General features: G+C 42.3%; 1 protein-coding gene across 7 annotated transcripts in view; it reads right to left on the bottom strand.

Annotated features, from left to right (window-relative positions):
* Positions 1–26,812, bottom strand: part of NCKAP1 (NCK associated protein 1) — a 204,527-nt gene that overhangs the window by 65,882 nt on the left and 111,833 nt on the right. For all 7 annotated transcript variants that reach the window (XM_068245407.1, XM_068245405.1, XM_068245404.1 and 4 more), the window contains 7 exons: positions 23,667–23,715; positions 16,110–16,266; positions 11,111–11,167; positions 9,146–9,242; positions 5,426–5,532; positions 3,178–3,310; positions 905–986 (listed from right to left, as the gene is read on the bottom strand). In XM_068245407.1, coding sequence (XP_068101508.1) covers positions 905–986; positions 3,178–3,310; positions 5,426–5,532; positions 9,146–9,242; positions 11,111–11,167; positions 16,110–16,266; positions 23,667–23,715 — 682 coding nt within the window. The remainder of the gene's footprint in view (positions 1–904; positions 987–3,177; positions 3,311–5,425; positions 5,533–9,145; positions 9,243–11,110; positions 11,168–16,109; positions 16,267–23,666; positions 23,716–26,812) is intronic.

The raw sequence follows: 26,812 nt of genomic DNA, 5'->3' as shown, positions 1-26,812 counted from the left end.
CCCCTCTCAGTCTTCCTTCACAGAGAGGGGCGGGAAGAGGCAGAGATCCGCTCACAGACTGACTTCAGTAGAGGCAGAGCTGCGGCTCAAAGCTCTGCATCCCGAGTCCCCGGGCAGCAAAATCCACGACTTTGAAAGTCATGGATGTTTGCCCCGGGATCTGGGGCGCGTGCTCGTTCTGTCATGGGAATGCAGCGTTTCAGCTCTACCTAAACTGCTTAAGCTAAATAGAGGGTAAAAAAAAAAAATAAAAATAAAAAAAATAATAGATTTTACAATGGCTTCAGACTCTCTTCAAAGCTGAATTATAGCTAATACCTTCTGTTTACAGTTGTAAAGGTTAAGTTCCTCTAGGAGAGTTAGGCATCGGTAAAGGGAGGGTTATGTGTGAGAGTAGGGTTAGGTCAGGTTATAGTAAAATAATCGGTAAAGATTACCAATTTTTTTTTTTATAACTATCAGCGAAAGAAAGCAGTAGAATTCAGTAAATGTATCGATATTCTACTACTGGAAATCCCCTGCACCTTTGTTTCCAGGAGTTTTTATGACATGTATGCCCTATATAGTTGTCCAAAATGGTTGGAAAATTAGGCGTATTTGCTTTCAGAATTTAAACAGGGACTAAAATCCCTCAGGTAAGGAATGTTTGCTTAGTGGATAGTGTGAAATAATTGATAGATACCGATTACAAGAACATGGTTTTTATATGCATTATGCACAAAATAAAAAGAAATCTATAGGCACATACTCGCTTCACCAGTTTAATGTTTCTCCTTCTCTCCTCAGATATCAACAGTGGCCTGCTCACTCCCTCTACCCAGTCAGTCCACAACCCCCTGCTGTATGAGGTATATGAACTGGCTTTGTGAATAAGCTCATATGGCACAGGATTCTCATAGGTTACCTTGTTTTACACTCAGAGATGTCATTGTATTTACGAAAGAGGACATGATGATGGATTCATCCTCTGGGCATACAGAGAGATTCTGAAAGGATAAAAAATAATAAAACCACTGCAAATTTAAACTATGAACATGAAGTAAAGTCTACCTTTCCAACCATGTTTAAAGAGACACTGAAGCGAAAAAAATGATGATGATATGATTTGTATGTGTAGTACAGCTAAGAAAAAAAACATTAAGATCAGATACATCAGTGTAATTGTTTCCAGTACAGGAAGAGTTGAGAAACTCCAGTTGTTATCTCTATGCAAAAAAGCTATTAAGCTCTCCGACTAACTTAGTCCTGGAGAGGGCTGTTATCTGACTTATTATCTCAACTGTAATTGAACTGTTTACTTTTCCTCTGCTAGAGGAGAGGTCATTACTTCACAGACTGCTCTGAAAGACTCATTTTGAATGCTGAGTGTTGTGTAATCTGCACATATTATAGGATGATGCAATGTTAGAAAAAACACTATATACCTGAAAATAAAAATATGAGAATATTTTCTTTGCTGCTAATCTTCTAGTAATTTATAGTACACAACCAATTCATTATATCATATATTTTTTTTCGCTTCAGTGTCTCTTTAAGAAATGGAGGAAATAAACAAGCGTTACTTTTAAAAAAGTGAACATATTTGCATTGTGTCAAAATTATCTTCTGATTGTCTCATTAGGAACAGAAAGTTTTTTTTTCAAAATATTTAATCTGTTGGGATGCACATTCTATAAAACATTTTTAAAATCACACCAATACAAAATTCTGAAACTGCATCGCCATCTAGTGTACAGAAAGAGCATTTTTTTTTTTAACTTTTAAAACTGGTTTTCATGACCTACTAGATTAAATCTATTATTTGTAAAGCAGATTTGAAATAAATCATTCTGTAAAATGTGTCTAAGTAAAGGTGGCCACACACCGTACAATTTTTAAATATCTGTTCAATTTAAGAATTGCAATCAATTTTTCTGACTGATTGTAACATTTCAAAAAAGCAATGTCACACACACACACACACACACACACACACACACACACACACACACACACACACACACACACACAGACACACACACACAGAGACACAGACACAGACACACACAGAGACACAGACACAGACACACACAGAGACACAGACACAGACACACACAGAGACACAGACACAGACACACACAGAGACACAGACACAGACACACACAGACACACACAGACACACACAGACACAGACACAGACACAGACACAGACACAGACACAGACACAGACACAGACACACACAGACACACACACACACACACACACACACACACACACACACACACACACACACACACACACTCACACTCACACTCACACTCAATTTTTCCCCAATTATGATAAAAAATGATTGGAAACTGACAAAATTGCTAGGATGTGTCATTGACAATAACACACACCATACAATATTTAGAAGGATTGAAGACAAATATCTGGCATTCCGGATCGATACAAATTTTAAAAACGGGAAATCCGATCGCATTTTTCAGTCGATTGAAAAAAATAAAAAAAGCTTACGGTTTTTCTGGGAGTTTCGATCGTTTTTATCGAATTGACGTAAAATAGGATCATTTTATTGTATCGTGTGTCGCCACCTCAAGAAGGTGTAAAGGCAGTCATTAATCTGTTAGTCAAATATTCAGCTCAAAGAAAAAACATTTCAGGATTTGCGTGCCAGCAGCCGTTGCTACATTTAGGAAGCTTTTGGAAATAACAGTTTAAGCATCCCTATTACCAACTTTAGTTAGGGCAAAAGAACAAAATGTTTTCCAAATAAAATTTGGTAGACCTGTCATCCCACATATAATTCTGCTGTCCCCTAGCCAGCCAAGTATAGTGACCATTTCAGGCAAGTGTATCTCGAGCGCTGTATTAACAAATAACAAATTCCCTACCATCCACGTGGACCTAGAGGTGGAATAGTAATCAACGCCGCCGAGACTTGTGCAGCATCAGGATAAGCCATATACTGGCTGTATCCTGCGCCCAAGTCTCCCAGCAGCAATTTCATATGTATGCAGTGTATCTGCCTCTCTCCTGTGACCTGTCCCATAAAGTGTCTGAGCCTCCCCTCACCCCATTGCGGGGGAGCCCAAAACTTCATTTAGTACATGGCTTCATCAGCTCCCTAATCGTGTATATTTTAGTGCCAGACACAGGCAGGTGTAGATGCACATGCTTGTCAAATAGTGTCTTACCTGTACCAGCTCATTAAGAACCACTGCATCAAAGCCAGATAAATACTGTACATAGTATCTCTGCATGACAGGACCATATTTCCGCACATGTGCCCGCAGTTCTTCCATGTAAAATATAAGCTCTGCAATGTGCCTGTGTGGAATAAAAATACAAGTTTTATTGAGGTCTTTAGAGACCTGCAAGCATTACTTACAACTAGTAATCGCAAGTTTGCTACACAAAATACTGATCGATTTTCGGTGCAGGGATACAAATTTGCAGCTGCATTTCTTCAATGTGACTGCTCTAAAAAGGCTGCAGGCGGCGCATTTGCAAAGTAATAGAAATTGCAGCGCTGTAGTGGAATCCAAATGAGGATATTTGGGCACCCACTCAGTGCCTGATTTGCATGCGGCCATAGGATGTAGTGGCACAGCTCGGATTACAATAAAATTACTGTAATTCAGGTGCTGGCAATAGCCACACCCCGAATTATGCATAAAAAGAAAGTAATTTGGTAATGAGAAGAATATATTATATTCCCTGATATTACAACGCAAAGGGAGAGTCTTCTTTCGGCTACTCCCTGCACCCAAATTACACATGGAAGGTTAATATGTACTCGTGGAACCGCCCTCATAGGGTTCCACTGTTGTAGCGCTTTGCCAACTGCCCGTGATCAGCAAACACTTCAAAAGTGCTCCTAGTGGGTCTCAGCCCTACTGAGCCAACATACAAACATGAAACTCAATAATCATCAGAGTAACATCTACACACAGTACATGTTCACGTTCATTCTGGTTTAATTTACACGAAAGCTTTATTTCAACTAGAACAATGCTCAAGTTACAAAATAGAGCCAGAGTGTAATCTTAACAGTCAAGTATTTACACAGACCAGTATCGATTACTCAAAACCGGATGCTGGGAATACACAATTAGCTTTTTTTGAGATTTACTTTTTCCGATCGTTTTTTCTGATCGATTTCCATTCACTTCTGTGAGAAAATCCATCAGAAAAACAATAGAAATCAGATCGAACCTGTCGACATTATCTGTCGAGCCATCTATCTTCTGAAAAAACTCATGATGTATTCCCAGCATAAGTTAAGAGTGTTAAGATGGGCCATTGGAATTCCTGTATATGGTTTATTTTGTTCACTCACACAAACCAGGAAGGCTGAGCGAGACAGATTTACTTAACCAATTATCTGAAAAAATCAAATCAATCTGTTTAAACGGAGGGTGAGGTAATATGGTTTGCAGTCAGTTAAAGGTTATAAACCCTTTCCTGCCAATAATTAAAGAGAACCTGTACTGAGTAAAATTATTTAAAATAAACACGTGAGGTAACTTCAAATGAACATGAAATAGTTACCTTGCCATCAGTTCCTCTCAGAAGCTCACCATTTTCTTCTGACAACAATCCCTTCCAGTTCTGACAACATTTTGTCAGAACTGAAATATATCAGTTATAGCTGAGTGGACAACTGATATGCCCAGTAATGTCCATGTTTCCCTATGGCTCAAGCGGACGATGTTACAGTTTAACAGTGTGCTGACCAGAAAGCTGTTATGGGGTAATGGCCATTTTCAAAATGGAGGACGGAGAATTCCCTTGATCACAGTGGACAAACAGGACGCAGGAGAGGAGAAAGAGATTGAGGAGAAGACTACACGGGAGGTAAGTATGACTTGTGTACGCTTATTTTGACTTTTAAATTTTCAGTTCAGGTTTTCTTTAAGGGCAGTTTAATCCCACTAAATCCTCCTGAAATATCTCAGGTGCGGGAAAGATTGCTTGCATCCTGGTTTAGGGTACCTCATGATTAATAAGCCGGCTTCTGATGAAGCAATTTTCAGGTGTTTTTTGGCAAGTCTTTCATGGGTATGAATTACAAATATTTTTATTTTAAGTCCAATCCAATGAAACTTTATGGAAATCATTTAAGCAACTAAGCTTGGTCGTCTATCATGCTCAACAGTGCTGACTGGGTAGCAATGAGCCATTACCACAATGATGAGTCAATAGTCTGCCTAGAAACTTAAAAACCACTATAATAACAAGGCTACAGGAAACTCTGCTTCTTATCCTATGAATAAGTGTCCACTTGTACATAATTCATCACAGCCCCCCCTCCCCCATATAACTTTAAGTAGCATAGGTGGAGTCAGTGGCATACGTGAGCTCCAGGTATAATCTCCCTCCCTTTACCCTCCAATTTGCCTTGAGCCCAGTTTCAAGACCATTCTAAAAAATATGACTTACTTGTCCATAAAATCATCAGCGATCTTCTTTGGAATGTTATCTGCATGCCGCAGTAACCAGATAATTTCATCTCGGGCAAATGACAACGCCATAAATACAAAAAGTGCCTGCAAAGAAAGAAGAAAGGATTTAGTCCAGCTCACTTTGAGACAAGCTAAACGTGACGCAATGGTATAAACCAATCACATAGCGTCAAAACAGGTTTGGCTTTTATATAGTAGAAACTACTTGCACGCTTTGAAAAACCGTCGTGGGGGATGCAGGAAAAAGAGGACAAGTGCCAGAGTACCATTTTCATGAGCCCCATAAGGCAGGTAACTATAGTTCTCTGACACGGCAGCCATTTTGGGTCTGATGACTTAGGAGCACTGTAACAATTCTTCTGCACCTTTTTATAACCCCTGATACCCTGCAAGATGGTAAGTTTTCTTTTGATGATGGAGATGCCTGACCTGGTAAAACGTACACATCAAATATTGAGTACCTGGAGTCGGAGTTGGTGGTTTCAGAAACTGAGTTGCAGTTGAATGATTTTTGTAATGACTCCACAGCCCTGCCATCAGGATATCCTGAAGTGCTACATATCTGGTTGTAATTCCGGTAATTGATCGTAATGCATTGTTAATCAGGTGTAGATGATTCTTAGTGTCCATCTGGGTTTATGTTCCAAAAGTGGCTCATGAAATCAAACTAAACTACTATATGTGCTATAGATTTCTTGTTTATACATTTTGATCCTTAAGGTCATAAGAGTAAATGAAAGAACGAACCTTTTGGACAATAATAGCCAAATGGAGATGGGCATTAGTGTGAGAGGGAGGTGCTAAAATTGGCCAATCATTGGCGAATCAGAATTGGATGCGTTTACAAGGCTTGGTTCATAGCACCCACTGGACTTGCTTCTGACGATCTAGTTTCCGTCTGGTCAGACCTGCACCCTCGCAAAACGAAGGCAGGGAGCACACTTCTTAGAATTGTATGCGTTTTGAGGCATAGTGGAAATCGCACATAAATAGGCAGCACACAAAAAAAACCACTTTCTGTATGCGAATTACAAGCTATTTGCATACAATGATTTCCTACAGAGCCACAAATGCATGTGTTTTCACATGCTTTTTGCAAAAATAGAACTAGAAAAATGTTTTTCTCCTATTAAAAATGCATGGAGAATGCGAACACAAATGCAAAAAACATACAAAATGCAAATCCAAATCTGCAAACGTGTCAAACGTGTCCACCCCGCCAAACACATCCCATTTTTCACTCCATAAAAAAAAAAAGTTCATAAAAGAATTGAGCTGAATCTACTATTAACAGTACAAATACCGTATATACTCGCATACAAGCCGAATTTTTGACCCCCAAAAAGGGGGTCAAAAGTTGGGGGGTCGGCTTGTATGCGAGTCTTCCCTGGTGGTCCGTGGCCCCCGCTACCCCCTCCCGCCGCCGCCGCCGCTATTACCTGCAGCGGCTTCCTCTTCCCCGCTCTGCGCTCTCATGCCCGTATGAAGAGATCACAGCAGCACGCTCGGCGCTGCTGCTGTGACGATGCAGGGGGCAGGAAAGAGCGCGGCTCCCTGTAGCGGCGATCTGTATCGCCGTTACCAGGGGAACCACTCTTTCCTGCCCCCTGCATCGTCACAGCAGCACCGCCGAGCGCGCTGCTGTGATCTCTTCATACGGGCATGAGAGCGCAGAGCGGGGAAGAGTAAGCGCCGGGGAAGAGGAAGCCGCTGCAGGTAATAGCAGCAGCAGCGGCGGGAGGGGGGCGAGCAGGGCACTATACTGGCCACTACCTACCTACACTGGGTACTATACTAGCTATACCGGGGCACTACCTACCTAAACTGGGCACTATACTAGCTAAACTGGGCACTACCTACCTAAACTGGGCACTATACTAGCTAAACTGGGCACTATACTAGCTAAACTGGGCACTATACTAGCTATACTGGGGCACTACCTACCTATACTGGGGCACTACCTACCTATACTGGGGCACTACCTACCTATACTGGGGCACTACCTACCTATACTGGGGCACTATACTAGCTATACTGGGAATTACACTAGCTAAACTGGGCACTATACTAGCTATACTGGGCACTATACTAGCTATACTGGGGCACTATACTGGCTATACTGGGGCACTACCTACCTATACTGGGGCTTTATACTAGCTATACTGGGAACTATACTAGCTAAACTGGGCACTTTACTAGCTAAACTGGGCACTATACTAGCTATACTGGGGCACTATACTAGCTATACTGGGGCACTATACTAGCTATACTGGGGCACTATACTAGCTATACTGGGGCACTACCTACCTATACTGGGCACTATACTAGTTATACTGGGGCACTATACTAGCTATACTGGGCGCTATACTAGCTATACTGGGGCACTACCTACCTATACTGGGCACTATACTGGCTAAACTGGGCACTATACTAGCTATACTGGGGCACTACCTACCTATACTGGGCACTATACTGGCTAAACTGGGCACTATACTAGCTATACTGGGGCACTACCTACCCTTACTGGGCACTATACTAGCTATACTCGGACACACTGGGGGGATGACGCGGCCAGCATTTCCTACCCCCGGCTTATATGGGGGTCAATCATTTTTCCCTGTTTTTTTATGGAAAAGTTGGGGGGTCGGCTTATATGCGAGTATATACGGTCTTATGAAATGTGTTTTGGAGACTATGCTCCTTTGTGTAGTCTTCTAGCTAAAGCTGGAACCTTCCACATGAAGGAGCTATTGTACGGCTATTGTTATAGGAAGATCAACCTAGATGTTTTACTAATACTGAAAGCTTTTATAAAGACTAGCTGGTGACATCACCAGGACGACTGGATTAGAGAACCTGGAGCAGACAAAGACGAAGGCACGTTAGAGTTGTCCACATCAGGAAGTCCATCCTAATATTGCTTACCAGGACTCAGAGCCAGTTTCTGTAAAGGCCTGTGCTACTGAGGTGGCAAGGTGGTATAGGATATAGTCTTGCCACCAGTTTACAGTCATTCATATTTCTACTGCTTCAACAGCCATTAGGTTGTCACTTGTTCATGCATGCTAAATTTTGCTGGAAGCTGCACATTCACATGCTGCCCCGTCATTCCTCCTCGACTCTGCATGGAGAGTACATGTGCTAGACAGCACTCATTTCCTATAGAAATCACCCTAACAATCGAAAAATGATTAAAAAAAAAATACAACCCCCCCCAGATACCCGGGCTACTAAGCCCAGGGGTGGATTAAAAAAAAAGTCAATAGTTCATGTATTTTAGCACTCAGACACAGAACAGTATTTCGCTGAGCAGAGACAAAACAAATTAACTTTAAAGAAAACCTGTAATGAAAAAAAAAAAACCCATAGGGGATACTTACCTCGGGAGGGGGAAGCCTCTGGATCCTAAAGAGACTTACCCCGTCCTCCGGTGTCCCGGCAATCCAACCCCCCCCCTATCCCGAACAGTGGCAAGGTAAATATTTATCTACAACAATCCTGTGCAGGCGCACTAGCAGCTCTCCATTCGGGTTTAAACGGAAATAGCCTAACCCGATTGGATCTGCTCTACTGCGCAGGTGCGAGTACTTTGCGCCTGCACAGTAGAGGAGATCCGATCGGGTTCGGCTATGCAATGGGAGTTTCTGGAGTGTTTCATTTTTGACCATAATTTAGCCTTTTGTGAAGTAATGCATACCTTAGGCCCGAGTAATCCAGGCTGATCAGAAAGAACTGTAGCAAGCTCCTTCAGTGCAGATCGCAGGAACTTGCGCCTTTCTCTGTGTGTTGCGCCACTATATATTGAAAAAAGGAAGATAAAAAACAGCTTTATCAAAACTGTGTGCTTTTATTTGACTTCAGTAGCAAATAAACTACAACCCTCTATTAAAGCCTCTATCCAGCAAAATTTTGCCCTCATCTCCCTCTAACAATAACATTACTTGCAAAGAAAAAAAAAAAGCATCTGCCCTAGAAAGCAGTGCAGCCTGAAGGTTTAGGCTGTATTCAAAACTATTTTGCAGGGAAGGCAGCTTGCACGTTTTCTTTTTCTGTTAATGGAAAATTTTCTCATGCAGGCTCACATTGCGCAATGTGAACGCGGTGGGGAAAGAGGCGCCCAAGTTAAGATAAAACTAAGTTACTACCAAATAAATTAGAAAAATGACACACAGGATTTTATTTAGACACTAGCAACACGTTTCCTGAACTTGTGCCCACTTCTTCAGGCTAATCTGTGCCAGTGTAACAGCCAAGCTTTGTGCTTGCGTCATCGTACCCACCCCCTGGTGCTATCCTCACGTGCAGTGTCATCTAAATGCCAGTGTCATCTATGTGCTATGCCGATTTAAAATGGTTTTATTTATTTATTTTTAAAGGTGCCGTGTCTAGAAATGGCCAATGAGATGCAAATAATTCTAGTTGATGCAAGTTTATGCAAATTGTGTTACAAATATAGGCAGCTTGAAAATGGACCAATGAAATATCTGCTGTGGTGGGATTTGATTGGTAATTTTTCAAGCCGCATACATTTCCAAACAATATTTGCATAATTGTGCACCAATTTAGGATTATTTGCATTGCATTTACTAGCATTGTGAATAGTCCCTTGAGACCCCTCTACTTTGAAGCCCACCCATTGATTTTAGTCTTGTTGAAATGTTACTGGCAACACTTAGTCTAGCGGGAAGATGACGCGAGCATAGGATTAATGTATATTGTAGGAAATGACCAGCACTGGAAGGCTTTGAAGAAAGGTATTTTATTCAAATCCAATAGTGAACAAAATGAAGCCAACACCTGTTTAAAGCATCAGATGTAATTATAGCTCAGGGAAAAATAGCTCTCATACTGCCAAGCAATGGACTAACAACCAGATGGAGTGGGCAGTGTCACATTGTGGAATAGTTCCAACAACCGACTGTCGCCATTTCGGACGGTATCTCCATCCTTTGTGAAGTAGGTAATGCACTGAAGTCACAGATGCGCTCAGTGTTGATACTGGCAGATGCTGTTTACTCCTATCTGTCATTGCCTGATGAAGCGGGTTTGTATCCCGCAAAACGCGTTGCACTTTATTTGGAGTATCCAATAAAATTATTTTGACTGAAAATCCACAGTCGTATGTTCTGCTAGGAGGAAACAAGTCCACCACTATCTCCTCTATTACCAAGATGGGTTTTTAAGTTCTTTTAGTGTTTTTTATCCTGTTGGCGCCTCTGTTATCCTATTATCCAATGCACTGAAGTGTGCATCACCACCTCTTTATATACCGGTCTCTCTTCCCCCCCCCCAATCACTATACAGGAGGACCTGATGGGGATCTTCGGCAATAGGGTGTGGCGTGTTGACAGCCAATAAGATTCAAATACTAGTACTAACAGTAGGGAACCTCTCCACCCCATGTGGGATGGTTTAAGGCCCGTTGCCAGCAATGCTATTTATCATAGAAACCAATCAGCTTTCGTAAAACTATAAACATCCACCTTTCAGCATAGCGTATACACGTAACATCGGTCGCAAGCATAGAATTAATAATTGTGTTCGCTGGATGAGCGCTTTAATATTTATTGATTTTTTTTCTTCTCTATGGAGCACAATAGGTCATTGCATTGCAGCAGGTAAAGGAAATGAACTAATTTCAGGACATATGCTAGTTACTTACGCATGTGATATTGCATGCTCTTTGCACTCCCGGATGTCGTTTATTCTTTTGTTGTAGCTGTAAATAAAAAATGATTTTGTTTAATGAAGAACAAACCGCTGCAAAACAATGTATACGAATAAGCATGTCTGCTGTTGTGCAGGCAAGTGCCTGAGCCCCCTCAGCTTCATAATTACACAAACAGTTTCTATAGCAGTTCTCAGAGAAGCCTATAAGGATAAAGCCTGCGCAGCAGTTACATACAGACAGCGCACTTCAATATGATGTGTTTGTTGGAGAGCATCATACCACTGCCTTAATGTAAATGTCAGGAAATAAATGGAGCAGTACTATGAATAACTTTGCTACCTGTCCCTCAGAGGAACTCAATCTAGTGCTTCTAAAATGGATTACCCACCACAAGACTGTGGAAGAATGATCGGGGCATACGCAGCAATGAAAGATAGTTCCCCTAACCACCTTCCGCAATCTCGTACTGTGGGAACAAACGACGAGCCAAACGCAATGTTGAACAGTCGCGGTACTTAGCGATGGGAATCGGAACGACCGTACACGTCAGGGTCTGTCATGACTGTTCAAAGCAAACGATTATTGTGTGTAATCTGCTGTCATTGAACATCGCTTAGCGAAGTTTCATTAAACAATGTTACACGATATCATGCAAATGGTCATTCACTGTTTAACAATTCGACACAATAATTTTCTGATAAGTAACACAACTCAGTTCCCCGACTAGAAGTTTATTAACTAGCTTGGCCATTTCTGGATGTGGAAGTAAACCAGTCCACCCACAGAAAGCCTACACAAACACATGTACAAATAGTGTCCTGGCTGTGTTATTAAACCTAGGACCCCAGCACTGCAAGTATTATCCATTGTGAAGTAGTGCTTCTCCTGGGTGGAGTTCACAAACAAAAATCATGTCCTGGCTGTGTTATTAAAGTGAAATTAAGAAAGAGCACTATCTCCAAGGAATGGTGGCTATACAGATACACACACTAAGCCTACCATACTACTCCTGATTGAGCATTATACTGCTATACATCACCCTTCAAGTATGCAATTAGTATAAGAAATTGTGGCTAGGGTTCAGGATGTATAAATCAAATAGTAGTAATTTATTGATAAGTACAAAAATGAAACAATTTCATAGCTTGATTGCATGCAAAAATCAGCTTCATAAAATTACCAGTAAAAACCTGCGGAGCGTCTAGGTACCAACAGTGAGATGCTCTAACCTTGACAGCAACTATCTAATCTAGGCCGGCATCATACGTCCATCCATACATCCATACAATGGCGCCCACTCACTCCTGAGCGTTGCTCAACTAAATTGCAGTGCGTGATGCTTGGAGAACTGCTCCCATAGGGGCCACTGAGTCCACCTGCACAGCAGCGATATTCTATTAGGTAGACAATAATCTCCACAGGGATAAAGGATAGCTTCCAGTTAGAAAGTCACTCTTACCACCTCCGTTGTAGCTTGCTGTGTGGGTACCCACTTGATGATACTGCACGGTGTCTCATATGGTGAAAAGACAGCACAGCCCTCCAACTTATGTTGAGCTCAGGCAGTCCCTCTTGGAGCGGTGGCCGGGGTGAGATATGCCCAGTCGAGGCAATACCTTGATGCTGCACCTGGAAGGCAGTGTCAGCTGTCGGCTGTGTTCCGCTACTCCAAGCCGCAGTCAGCAATGGCGGCACACATGGAGCGCCTGAATGGCAGTGTCAGCTGTCGGCTGTGTTCTGCTACTCCAAGCCGCAGTCAGCAATGGCGGCACGCATGGAGTGGTGTATTGACGGCTCCAGAGTCGGTATCATCCGCTGGTGTGGATGTGACGTTTACGTGGTGCACTAGGCTCCGCCCATCGACGCGTTTCCCGCCCCTCACAGGCGATTCGTCAGGATGTACTGATGGGCGTACTCTTTCCTTCCTTTATACAGCGTGCATTCTTTCACTCCTCCTCCTGTCTAGCAACTGTTGCTAATGTATACAACAGCTCCGTAGAGGTAATGGGGGCTCTGGGAAGTCACAATGCTCTCCCGATATCCTCATACTTCACACTTCACAGGCAGACAATGTTCCGCTCCACTTTGTAATGATAACTTTACAGCATTATAGTTCTTTTCAATCCAGTTATCCGGTACCACACCAGCACCGTCCTTAATCGCATTCTATTTCAATTTGGCAGGGAAGGTAGGCCACGGGAGAAGGGGCTTTTATAAATTGTATTCAAGGCATATATTTGTATACCTCAAATCCACTCTACATATGACATACATGTCACATCTGTCATACTTTCATTCAATCATGGGCTTATACACTCACTCACCTATTATTAACTTCAGATAGGCGATCCCTGTTGCATCTCTATCTCCTTCTAGTATAGATCTGTTTTTTCAGGTACGACTTTAAGTTGAAGTCATTATTCAAACCATAGGGGCTGAGAGTTTGGAGTCGAAAGATCCACATCCCTTCTTTACATAATAATTCATTGGTCATATCACCTCTCCGCCTAGACATATTCAATTTGTAAATACCCTTAAACAGTGTACCTTGCAATCTACTCCCATGTTTAGTGGCATAATGTCTGCCTAGGGTTGTATCCATATCCCCATTTACAATACTACACATATGCTCAAGGATACGGACCTTTTAAGCCCTTTCAGTCATCCCTATATACATAAGGCCACATGGGCAGGATATCATATAGACAACATTGATGTTGAATCGTTGTATACGTCGATCCCTCACCGGGAGGGACTCAGGGCACTAGAATTCTACACATACCAGCACTACCCCCAGGCATATGCCCATAATGCCTTTGTGGTGGAGGCAATGCATCTTATCCTGGGTAACAATTGCTTCTCTTTCTCGGGACGATATTATCGACAGACGCGGGGGACCTCGATGGGGGCAGCGTGCGCTCCAATGTATGCCTGCCTCCATCTGGGTCTGTTGGAGCGAAGTGGGTGGCCAGGTGTGTATCTGCTGACCAGGTCAGAGATGTAGATCGAGCAGGACTTGAGTATAGCTTTGTATGCCAAACATAGGATCTTGAAGCTGATTCTGAAGTGAATTGAAAGCCAGTGAAGGGATTTGCAGAGAGGAGTCATGGAGATAGAGCGGTGGGAGGAGAAGATTAGTCTGGCTGCTGCGTTCATGATGGATTGTAGGGGGGAAATGCGGTTTTGAGGAAGGCCTGACAGGAGGGTGTTGCAGTAGTTCAGGCGGGAGATGAGGGCATGGACAAGGAGTTTGGCGGTGTCTGGGGTCAGGAAAGGCTGAATCTTGGAGATATTGCGTAAATGAAAATTGCAGGCCCTAGCAATGGTTTGGATGTGGGGGGTGAAGGAGAGAGCTGATGCAGGAACTTCAATCTACATAGTCCCACAGTTGTGAGCCCTTTTCTTGTACCCTATCCACATTACTAAAATGCTCAGTTTTAATAAAGTGTATGAATGTCAGTTCACAGCCAAAGCACAAAAATAAAACAGAGCACTCCCAAAATGACATGAGCAAACACACAGCATTCTAATGTGCAGGGAAAGAACAGACACTGTTGAAAGGCTGTTCTCTTCTCAGAGGTCTGCTAAGTCAGAGCAGGTCAACTGCATCAGTATATCTTGTAAAATGGTCTAGTACTAAGAGGTGTTTGTACTAGTAGTAAAGTGGTTAACAAGACCATTTCAGTGTTTTGTGCACATAATCTGATCTGGTAAGGGAAACATGACTGTCTACAACAGTGGGTGTGACAAACTCTCACCTAGTCATTCTTTACATAACAGAATGCATCATCAGAGGCTAAAAAATGCCATTCGGTTTTCTCTACTCGAGATAAAAAACAGAATGGCATTTTTTCAGCAGGGGCGGAGCTACGTGACAGAACTCTGCAGCTACGGGAGGTTTTCGGGAAGAACAGAAACTGCGGCTTAGCTTTTATGTGAGAAGAGGATAGCAGCAAAAAATTAAAGTGTAATTTCAGGCTGTATAGCCTGTAAGTGCTTAGCTTGGCAATGACACTGCTTTGAGATGTGGAGAGCAGCCATATTAAAGGACAACTATCAAAGAATATGTTTTTTTTCTCTCAAAATGTGATTAGTAAATAGGAGTGACTTTGTACTTGGAGGCAGTAGCTGTAAAAATACAATTAGTGGCCCTTTTCCCCTTGTTATACCTGCAGAAGTTGTGCCATTAAAAGTAATGGTGGTGTCTGAGTCCCAGAGAACACACCACTCTTTTGTGGTGCGATGCTATCAGTACTCTTATGGGACAGCGTTCTGCCCGTATAGAAAGGGGCCACTGATTTATGTTTAAAGAGGAACTCCAGTGAAAATAATGTAATAAAAAGAGTGCTTCATGTTTACAATAATTATGTATAAATTATTTAGTCAGTGTTTGCCCATTGTAAAATATTTCCTCTCCCTGATTTACATTCTGACATTACATGGTGACATTTTTACTGTTGGCAGGTGATGTAGCTGCTGCATGTTTTTTTGGCAGTTGGAAACAGCTGTAAACCGCTATTTCCCACAATGCAGCAAGGTTCACAGACAGGAAACTGCCAAGAGTATGTACTTTTCTTGTTTCTTGTTGAGGAGTTTCACCACAAGATCAGCCATACAGCGCTCCCCGATGGTCGTGTGAAAAGGAATAGATTTCTCGTGTAAAAGGGGGTATCATCTACTGATTGGGATAAAGTTCATTTCTTGGTCGGTGTTTCTTTTTAAAGCTTGTGTTTTAGTACAAAGTCACTCCTATTAATGGCATCATGAGAAAATGTATTCTTTGATACAGTAGTAGTCTTTTAAGCAAAAAGGATTTGGTTTAAAAAGTTTCACTTCAATACTTTAGGTTTGAAAAAGTGACCTTGTTACGTCAAAGTTACCACTCAACAGAGCACCCATAGGTCACAAAACCATAACTATTTTTACTATCCTCTAACCACAGTTGGCATCATATGGAGAAACACTAGAGCAGATTTTGTTAATGGCTTACCCTCTAATGTTGACAAAAAGTTCTTCTGCTGCCTTGTGGATATGGAAAACTTCATCTCTGTAGAGGCAAAGGCAGGAACTGCTCTGCAGGGCGAGTTTCCAAAGATTCAGTGAAGTAGCATCTGTGTTTAGTATTCCGTGACAAAGAATAAACCCAACTGGAAAAGAAAATTGAATTCATCATAGATTCTGCACGCTGTTAATGTGTACATACAGGCATCTGTACATAAGACTGTGACTCAGACTTTAGCAAACCGCCAAAGCTATCTTTACCGAATAACAAAATAACTTATTTGCCAACAAAACCTGTAGCAACAAATCCCTCATACAGGCCTCATTCACACAAATAGAAAGGATGGGCAGTTGCATAGATGATAAATACACATTTAAGCAAATCTGAAGCCAACATACAAAAAAAAAAAAACTAAACTAAACAAAAACGAACAATTTATGTAGGCATAAAGCGCTTTATTTCACAGAGCTTTCTCGGTCCATTTTCTGTGCCCTCGGTCCAACGCTTCTCCCCCTGAAAGTCTGCATTTTCTGGAGTCCTTGAGAAAGCTTGGGAAGCACTTGCGTTCCAGAGTGCTCCTGAAGAAAGGTGCATCCGTACTACGCAAGCACACACTTGCGCATGCGCAGTATCGGAAATGTAAGTACTTGGGGACAAGAGTACTTCTGAAGCCTTCACGAGGACTCCCGAAGGCGTATTTGAACAATTGGTGGAATAACTTTCATGGGGGACAATGGTGGGCTGAGGGCGCAGAGAGAGAGAGAAAGGGGTAGAATTGATGGCAGTGGTGTCTGCCAAACAAATACAAAGTAGGCCAAAATTGAACACTGGGAACAAGTCACAGCCTAACCTCAATTTCTAGTGCCCACCGCCCTCTCATTAAAGTTCTCTGGTGTCTAATGCGCTCTCACTCCCCTATACAGTTCCCTGGTGTCTAGTATCCCCATCCTTTTTGTTTTAATACTCTAATTCCCTATAAACCAAACAAGCCTCGCCCACAGCTCCTTTTGTGCCTTGGCACTGTAGCAAGGGCTTATGGGAGCTCAGTTTGGGCAGGAGGGAAGGGTGGGGGGGGGTGTCACTAGCCAGATATTTCAGAGGCAGAGGGGAGGAGGAGGGGGGAACTAAGTTTTTACAGGCTGAGGGCTGGAGATGCAGATCAGCTTGCCTGTGTGTAAGGTTTACAAACAGAACATGGACACTGTCATTGTATCACAGAAAGAAACATTGAAACTTTAGATAAGATATATAGGGAGTGCAGAATTATTAGGCAAGTTGTATTTTTGAGGAATAATTTTATTATTGAACAACAACCATATTCTCAATGAACCCAAAAAATTCATAAATATCAAAGCTGAATATTTTTGAAAGTAGTTTTTAGTTTTAGCTATTTTAGGGGGATCTCTGTGTGAGCAGGTGACTATTACTGTGCATAATTATTAGGCAACTTAACAAAAAACAAATATATACCCATTTCAATTTATTTTTACCAGTGCAACCAACATAACATCTCAACATTCACAAATATACATTTCTGACATTCAAAAACAAAACAAAAACAAATCAGTGACCAATATAGCCACCTTTCTTTGCAAGGACACTCAAAAGCCTGCCATACATGGATTCTGTCAGTGTTTTGATCTGTTCACCATCAACATTGCGTGCAGCAGCAACCACAGCCTCCCAGACACTGTTCAGAGGTGTACTGTTTTCCCTCCTTGTAAATCTCACATTTTATGATGGACCACAGGTTCTCAATGGGGTTCAGATCAGGTGAAGAAGGAGGCCATGTCATTACTTTTTCTTCTTTTATACCCTTTCTTGCCAGCCATGCTGTGGAGTACTTGGACGTGTGTGATGGAGCATTGTCCTGCATGAAAATCATGTTTTTCTTGAAGGATGCAGACTTCATCCTGTACCACTGCTTGAAGGTGTCTTCCAGAAACTGGCAGTAGGACTGGGAGTTGAGCTCGACTCCATCCTCAACCCGAAAAGGCCCCACAAGCTCATCTTTGATGATACCAGCCCAAACCAGTACTCCGCCTCCACCTTGCTGGCATGTGACTGGAGCTCTCTGCCATTTACCAATCCAGCCACGGGCCCATCCATCTGGCCCATCAAGACTCACTCATTTCACCAGTCCATAAAACCTTAGAAAAATCAGTCTTGAGATATTTCTTGGCCCAGTCTTGACGTTTCAGCTTGTGTGTCTTGTTCAGTGGTGGTCGTCTTTCAGCCTTTCTTACCTTGGTCATGTCTCTGAGTATTGCACACCTTGTGCTTTTGGGCACTCCAGTGATGTTGCAGCTCTGAAATATGGCCAAACTGGTGGCAAGTGGCATCTTGGCAGCTGTACGCTTGACTTTTCTCAGTTCATGGGCAGTTATTTTGCGCTTTGGTTTTTCCACACGCTTCTTGCGACCCTGTTGACTATTTTGAATAAAACGCTTGATTGTTCGATGATCACGCTTCAGAAGCTTTGCAATTTTAAGAGTGCTGCATCCCTTTGCAAGATATCTCACTATTTTTGACTTTTCTGAGCCTGCCATGTCCTTTTGACCCATTTTGCCAAAGGAAAGGAAGTTGCCTAATTATGCACGCCTGATTTAGGGTGTTGATGTCATTAGACCACACCCCTTCTCATTACAGAGATGCAAATCACCTAATATGCTTAATTGGTAGTAGGCTTTTGAGCCTATTCAGCTTGGAGTAAGACAACATGCATAAAGAGGATGATGTGGTCAAAATACTCATTTGCCTAATAATTCTGCACTCCCTGTATAGACAAGTTACTTGTTAGTTTTTTATCTCGGATCCGCTTTAAACTGAAATCCCACCTTTGTTGAGAAATAGTATGCAAAAAAGTAAAAGAATGGTCACAAAAACCCCACCTGTTGTAAAGTGTTCCAAATCACAGCTTTATTAGGATTCGGATATTTTAGCCGTGTAAAACAATTTTAAAACCTATATTAGACCTCCTCAGTGGCCATCACCCAGGTTCAAAAGTGCATACAGTAGGAAGGCAAACACCTGAGTAACAAGCAATGCTTACTTAGCAAGTTACTACACATATGTATTACAGGTTTTTTCCACTTTAGTCTTTACAAATTACATCTTTTTCCTTTTGAGGATGTGTCACACTGGGGCAAGAGATGCCCGGTTGTGATTGCATTAACATATAAGGCAACACCTAGCATTGGTCTTTGAGCGCTAGTATAGCTGTGCTGAAAATAGAATACAGTGCCACAGTCCACATTCTCTACAGAAAACAGAGGCAGTGATTTTACATTGTAGTGCTGAACAAGTCAGCACTAGCCCCGTTTTATTTTTTATTTTTTACATTCGACTTATGTAGGGCTTCAGACATTAGTAGCGCAAGTAAGTTGGTAAGGCTTCTTTAACACAAGGGCCTGAAGCCTGAAGAGCCCAACGCAAATAAATGAGTCAGCCCTTCAGAACATGACGTCCTTGAAAATATATCTGACTATACCTGATTACATACCAACAAGCAGGATAAACTGAGCAAACAATTCCCTATTTATACTAAATTAAACTCTAGTTTCTTTATTGCCTGTAAGCCAGGTTATTACATCTGTGGGAGTATATTAATGCTTACAGATTTTCCTGCAATGCAGTGGCTGGGAGATGTGTCATCAGAACATATAAAAAAAAAAACACGGAAGAAAATTATATTATAGAATACTGCTTCATCTTAAAAACTAGGAAACCTTCATTTGATAAATAGAATTCTCATTAGATGGACCATCCTCTTCATCTAGATGAAAGAATTCTGAGGACAGAAGAACCCCTCAAGTCAGCATGTCTGTGATAATTAATAGAAAATAGACAAAGCTGCTAAATCCTTGTGACGTCTGCAAACTGAGAAGCTGCTCCAGAAAAAATGCAAAGAATGGAACACAACACTGTGCTGGGGACAAGGCTAAGACTTGAGTTCTTGGAAAGCCAGAGCCATGTACAAGCTCAGCTGTCTTTACTGAAAGGTAAGTGCTGGTGCACCGAGGGATCAAGTAGGCGTCATACACAGACACTGGATGCAGGAACACAACCAGCACCTGTTAAAGTATTTATTTATTATTATTTATTGTATTTAAAAAGCGCCAACATATTACGCAGCGCTGCACATTAGTTAAGGTTACATACAATATGTAAGGATGACATACAGCAATAAGACAATACAGTAACACATGCAAACCAGATCACGCAGCACAGTATGAGTACAAGGTAATGCTTAGTCAGTCACTGGATGGGAGCATGGAGATCAGGCAAGTCGAGTTCACTCGGATCCATAGCATGGGTGCACAATAATGGAGGTGTGTGAACAGGTAGGAGACATAAGGAGGAGGACCCTGACCAAAGGCTTACAATCTAGAGGGAGGTGGGGACACAAAAGATAGGGGATCGGAGTTCAGCTGCGGGTTTAGAGCACTAGTGGGGGGTAAGGGTAGGCTAGAGTAAAAGGTGCGTATTGAGGGCCTTCTTGAAGATGTTTAAGTAAGGGGAAAACCTAATGGGGGGGGGGGGGGGGGAGGGGGGGAGGTAGGGAGCTCCTGAAGTGAGAGTGATATGGAGGCTGACATTTATAATCTGTTACACAATGCAAATCAGGTAAAAATGGTACGAGACAAGCCTTTTAATTTGGGCAGTGCTAATTAGCATGTATAGTGGCGCCTGGGGTGTAATTAGCGGTGCATGTGGACCGGGCGAGGAGAGATGCAGCTGGGAGGTGGAGCTCTAGGCTGCAGATGCTTAGACTCCGGGATAGTAGAATATTGGTAAATTTATCGATATTTTACCATTAGCATTACCCTGCGCCCTTTTTAAATGTAGTCATGCAAATTGCCTGGTTGTCCTGCTGATCCTCCGTTGCTAATACTAGTAGCTATAGACCCTGCACAAACATGCTGCACAGGTGTTTCTGAATAAAGTCTGAATGGATTAGCCACATGCTTGTTTCAGGTGTGTGATTCAGACACCACTGCAGCCAAATAGACCCGTAGGTATGCCAGGCAACTGGTATTGTTTAAAAGATAATAAATATGGCAGCTTCCATATCCCTCTCACTTCAGGTGTGCTTTAATTCCTGAGCTGTTTTCCAATGACAGGCAGCAAGGAAAATAGAAAAGGCCTTCAGTGTTATGAATGACCTAAAGTCTTCTACACATGCTGGCTAAAAGCAGATGAGACGATCAAAGTCTTGCCCGAGAATCTAGTGTGTGCACATTAATGATGCAATTTAGTGATATAGCACGCCAGACAGTAAAACATACACTGCATTTTTCCCTTCTCTCCATTGAACAGTACACACTGCTTAGCTATAGCCATGAAGCCCGTCTCTACAGTGCAGATAGTCAATGATGCAGGACTATGGAAAGTCGGCTCCTAGCCGGCTCATGGAGCTCCGTTGTCACACTGATAGCAGGGCAAGTGAACTGTGGCAGGGAAAGAGCGATGCAATTGGCGGGAGCGACGAGAGCACATGGCGGTGATGAGTGAAAACTACTCCCTGGCAGGAATAACAGCCTCCAAACAGGACGTAGATTTCAATCACCCCCGTCCGAAAGTGGTTAAAATGCTCAAGCAGAAGATCCCTCCAATAGCGTACAGCGTACAGTGTCAAGCCAACACTAAAACCTATGTTTTAGGGATGGGCATGTCATGGGCTGAAGTGTTCAGATACGTGTGTGGACTTCTATATATGCCCTATAAAAGAAAAAAAGCCTAACAGGGGTTAAACACAGTTTGGGGGAGGGGGGGGGGTATTACGAGGGAGCACATGTTATTACTTCCCTAGAGGGGCTAGAGTAATGCCATTAAGACTATTACAAACATCTCTTATGAGGTTCATTTCTAAAAAAAAAAAAAAAAAGTAATTTCAGGTGTTCAGTTGGCTTTAACCTCCTTGCCGGGTGTCCCGAGCTCAGCTCGGGGTGACCTGCGTAGGAGGATTTCTCCGGCCCCGCTGGGCCGAATTTCACAATTTTCTTTTTCCTGCACGCAGCTAGCACTTTGCTAGCTGCGTGCAGTTTCCGCTAGCTGCGTGCAGTTTCCGCTCGCCACGCCCCCCCCCCCCCTTCCAGACCCCCTGCGCAGCCTGACCAATCAGTGCCAGGCAGCGCTGAGGGGTGGATCGGGATTCCCTCTGAAGTCCCGATGTCCATGACGTCGGTGACGTCATCCCGCCCGGGCGCCATGGCGACCGGGGAAGCCCAGCAGGAAATCCCCTTCGGCGATCAGAGTGGATAGGGAGATGCCGCTTGTCAGCGGCTATCATGTAGCAAGCCCTCGGCTCGCTACAGGATTTAAAACATTTTTTTTTAAAAGTGCAGCGCTGCCCCCTTGCCGCCAGAATTGTAACGGCAAGGGGGTTAATGCAGACCATGGCCTCAATTCACTAAGCAGTTTAGAATAGTCTACTGGGGGTTTTTAGTCTACAGTTGCATCAAAGGGGAATTCACTATTACCAAATGTTTTAGACCTGGTCTAAATCATTTGGTAATTAGGTGGGTAAAGCAGGGGAATTGATCAAAAAGATGCAATTCAAAAACAAGTAGCTATGACTCTCTCCTCTGCATACAATAAAACTCTTGCATAATTCAAAAGGTCCCATCCTCACATCTAAAATACCTCATAGAATTACTTTACTGACAGAAATCAGCTGGTCGATCTCGGTCAGAAAAAGTGGGCGTGGTTACTCCTTGTTTGCCTTTGCAAATTGTGTAATTACTGAATGTTAGACCAGGTCTAAAAACAGGTCTAAAACATCACACCAAACCATCAGTAGACTAAAAACCATCTAAACTAGTCTAAACTGCTTAGTGAATTGAGGCCATATGCAATTGGCAGAGTCATATTTTCAGCCAATTGCTTTGCCCTAGGTGTTTCCTGCCACCTTTCCCTCTATTACCCTCTCTTGGAACAGGAGTACATATTGTTATGGCGTGGGGCGAGCCGGACGGCTCTCCCTGCTTCCGCAAACCTCCCCGGCGGCGTTAAATACTATTTCCCCTTCCGAGTTGTCGCAACTTAGAGGAAGATGTAATTCGAGGTCTGGCAGCTGCCGGACCCCCGAATTACCACTACGCGCTTGCGCAGCATTGCATTGTTGCTATGGGGCGCCCAAACTCAGTGCGAACCTGCTTCGTAGAACAGGACATGCTGTGCCATGCAAAATGTGCACGAGACGGCGCTTTCTAGCTGTGGACTGCCTGCTGAAGAAGATGCAATGCATCATTTGGTTAAAGCTGCGCCTGTACATGGCATAAGTCAGTCTTTTCATTGCAGTGGGGGATAAAAGCAACTATATTTGGCACTTTAGGTGCATAAATGTCTACAAATCCAGCACTCCCCAAGCATGCTATGCTGTATTATCAGCAACCAGTAAAGAAGCCCACAATGTGCAAACACTTCACTTGTGATTTCTCCAGAAAGCTTGCAGTTAATCAGTGACTTGTGAGCTGCTGAGTAACTCAGACACAGCTAATAATACCCTGGCAGCAGGAGAGCAGACACTTGAAAAATACTTACAAATAATCCATTTCTCCATTGCATCCAGCGACAGGTATTCACAGGGCATCTGCAAGCACAGAACACAAGTATTGTATATGGTGTGTGATAGATGCATTAAGCCCCAAGATCATTACAGCTTGCAGAACTTCAGACAAATGCTATATTCAGTTTTGTGCAGGAAATGTATGTTCCTGGGGTAGACAAAGGTATCTCTAATGTGCATTAGACAAACCATCCAAATGAAAAGCAATTACAGCTCAACGGTTTAAGTAATATATTATGCAATCTAAGTACAGTGGAGTTTATTCTGCACCAACAGGGATCGGCTGAAGCTGATAAGTGTGCTTTCTGGTTGTTTGAGATTAGATTAAAAATAGTCCTAGCCAACACAGTACTATACCCCACTCTATATACATACCATGAACTCTGTATTATAGGCCTAGCGAATACAGTACCATACCCCACTCTATATGCATACCATGAATTCTGTATTACATACCTAGCTAATACAGTACCATACCCCACTCTATATGCATACCATGAATTCTGTATTACATACCTAGCTAATACAGTACCATACCCCACTCTATATACATACCATGAACTCTGTATTATAAGCCTAGCGAATACAGTACCATACCCCACTCTATATGCATACCATGAATTCTGTATTATAGGCCTAGCTAATACAGTACCATACCCCACTCTATATACATACCATGAACTCTGTATTATAGGCCTAGCTAATACAGTACCATACCCCACTCTATATGCATAGCATGAATTCTGTATTATATACCTAGCGAATACAGTACCATACCCCACTCTATAAACAGACCATGAACTCTGTATTAAATGTGAATGTAGTAAATTATATTATATTCACTTGGGGGAGCTGTGGAGCCCAGTCTTTAAAGTGGACCTGAACTCTTGCACAGGACAGAAGGAAAATATATAGAAAGGCACCCTGTATGTATTTAGAGAGTTGAGCCTTATTCCCCCTCATCTGTGACTAATCACATCATACATCATAAGTTGTAATTTGCTCCCTCAGCTGTGTCAGCTGTCTGCCACAGCAAAGAGATAATTTGGTAAACACAGGATGTTAACAATAGGTCTGCTTCCATGAAAGCAGGAAGTAGAAACACTACTGATGTACTGCAGGATTTGTATTAGTTGTAACAAAGAATTTTTTTTCCTTTAAAGGTTCTTATGCCCTTGCTTATGTTTTAGAGCAGAGAGGAAGTTCTGAGTTCAGGTCCGCTTTAAGCACAGCAGAGCCCAGAAACAGCCTGGAAGTTAACCTTCACCACTGTGAGCACTGCAGGCAATTTGTGCCCATTGGTTAAGACTGTTGGTTAGTTAAGTGCTGGATAACCGGGACTCTACTGTAACTTTTTCAAAAAATTGTGTTTTTAAGTAGCTCAATATTTATGAAATACCAGGGTAGTCATAGTTCTACTAAACAGAATGCAATGTAAGCATTTGTAAATAAGAACACAGTGATTGTTCTACACAGTGTAAGTACATTGCCTGATGGGCTCACCAAGCTACTGGAAGATCAGGCCAGCAAGGTTATGGATTATGGGCAATACTGTGCCCTTTCTTTGTAGCAATAGCCAGATGAAGATTAGTGCAGTGGAAAGTAAAAGATTACCACATGTAATCCTCTCTCCGAATTTTAACGGCTCCAATGTTAACATTTGGATTCCTTCACATTGCTCCATTAGAACGGATCTGTTCGGCACGTTCCACAAGTTTAGGGAGGCTGCGATAATTCCAGAGTGATGGATGCGTCACCATTGACACTCGCTAATGGAGCGGAAACAAAATCTGATGCCAAATAAACTGATCTATTTCATGCATCAGTTTTTGATCCATCCAGTGTGAATCGGGCCTTACTCCATTTCAAGGATTAACACCCAAAAGCTTGGTAAACTATCTGGTTGGTCCTTGGCAGAGGTGGCCAGTCGAGGCTGCCTCTGCTGACACTCTTGCGTGTGTATGGTGGCCTCAAAGCATTGCGGAGAGTTCCACATTGCCAGATCATCTTCACAGAGACCACGGTTTTCCTCCTTACTTCAGCTAATCTCTCATGCCCCATCCCTCCTTTTAGTTTCTAGACAACAAAACAGTTTGAAACTTCACCTCCATTTTAAAACACTCCATAACAGAGAAGTTTGTGCTTTTGGATCACATCTACAGGTTTTCTTCTTTGCATGGTAGAGCTTTAACTAGTATTTGCGGTTGGAGTGACAAGTTGCATTCACATATACTGCTTTTTGCAACTGTTCCCAAGACCATATTGGGAACAATTCTGTGACAAATATGGGGATTCCATCATCTACAGTATATATCAATACGATTCAGAAAATTTAGAGGCGTCAGTATGCAAGGCTGAAAGACCATGTTAGTTGGCCACTGTGTTGAATGGACACAATTCTGTACTAGAAAGGTGTTTCTAGTACAGAATTGTGTCCATTCAACAGTGGCCCCAGAGGGCTAAAGGTCAAGACCAACTAACATGGTCTTTCAGCCTTGCATACTGACACGCCTCTAAATTTTCCGAATTGTATTGATATATACTGTAGATGTCACAGAATTGGTACTCTACAAATTGTCACACTAACCTGTTGCCTTATAACCTATTAATTGTGATGTTACACCAGATTTAAATTTTATGTATTACACAGATTTTTTTAGTCCCAACTTTTTAAACATTTTTTTCTTTCAAATTCAAAATTGGCATACATTTTGGTGCAACAATAACATTTCTCAGTTTTTTACGAATATATGTTGCCTTTGTACTAATTACAATTAACTGTAGGTTTAAAGGGAACCCGAGCTGAGAGGTAGATGGAGGCTGCCATATTACTATTACTTTAAACAATGAAAATTGCCCAACTGTCCCCCTGATCATGTGTCTCGAATACGTTTTGCCACAGACCCTGAACAAGCATGCAGATCATGTGCTCTGACTCATCTGACTAGGTTAGCTGCATGCTAATGCCAGAAGATCAATAGGACTATCAGGCAACTGGTATTTTCTAAAAGGAAATAAATATGGAAGCTTCCATATCACTCTCACCTTGGGTTTCCTTTAAATGATCTGCAAATCTTCACATTATCAATTTTATTTACATTTTCCATAGTTTCAAACGTCT

This window comes from Hyperolius riggenbachi, chromosome 7, assembly GCF_040937935.1.
Source record: "Hyperolius riggenbachi isolate aHypRig1 chromosome 7, aHypRig1.pri, whole genome shotgun sequence".
Classification (NCBI taxonomy): Eukaryota; Metazoa; Chordata; class Amphibia; order Anura; family Hyperoliidae; genus Hyperolius; species Hyperolius riggenbachi.
This window is presented reverse-complemented; position numbering and strand designations above follow the sequence as displayed.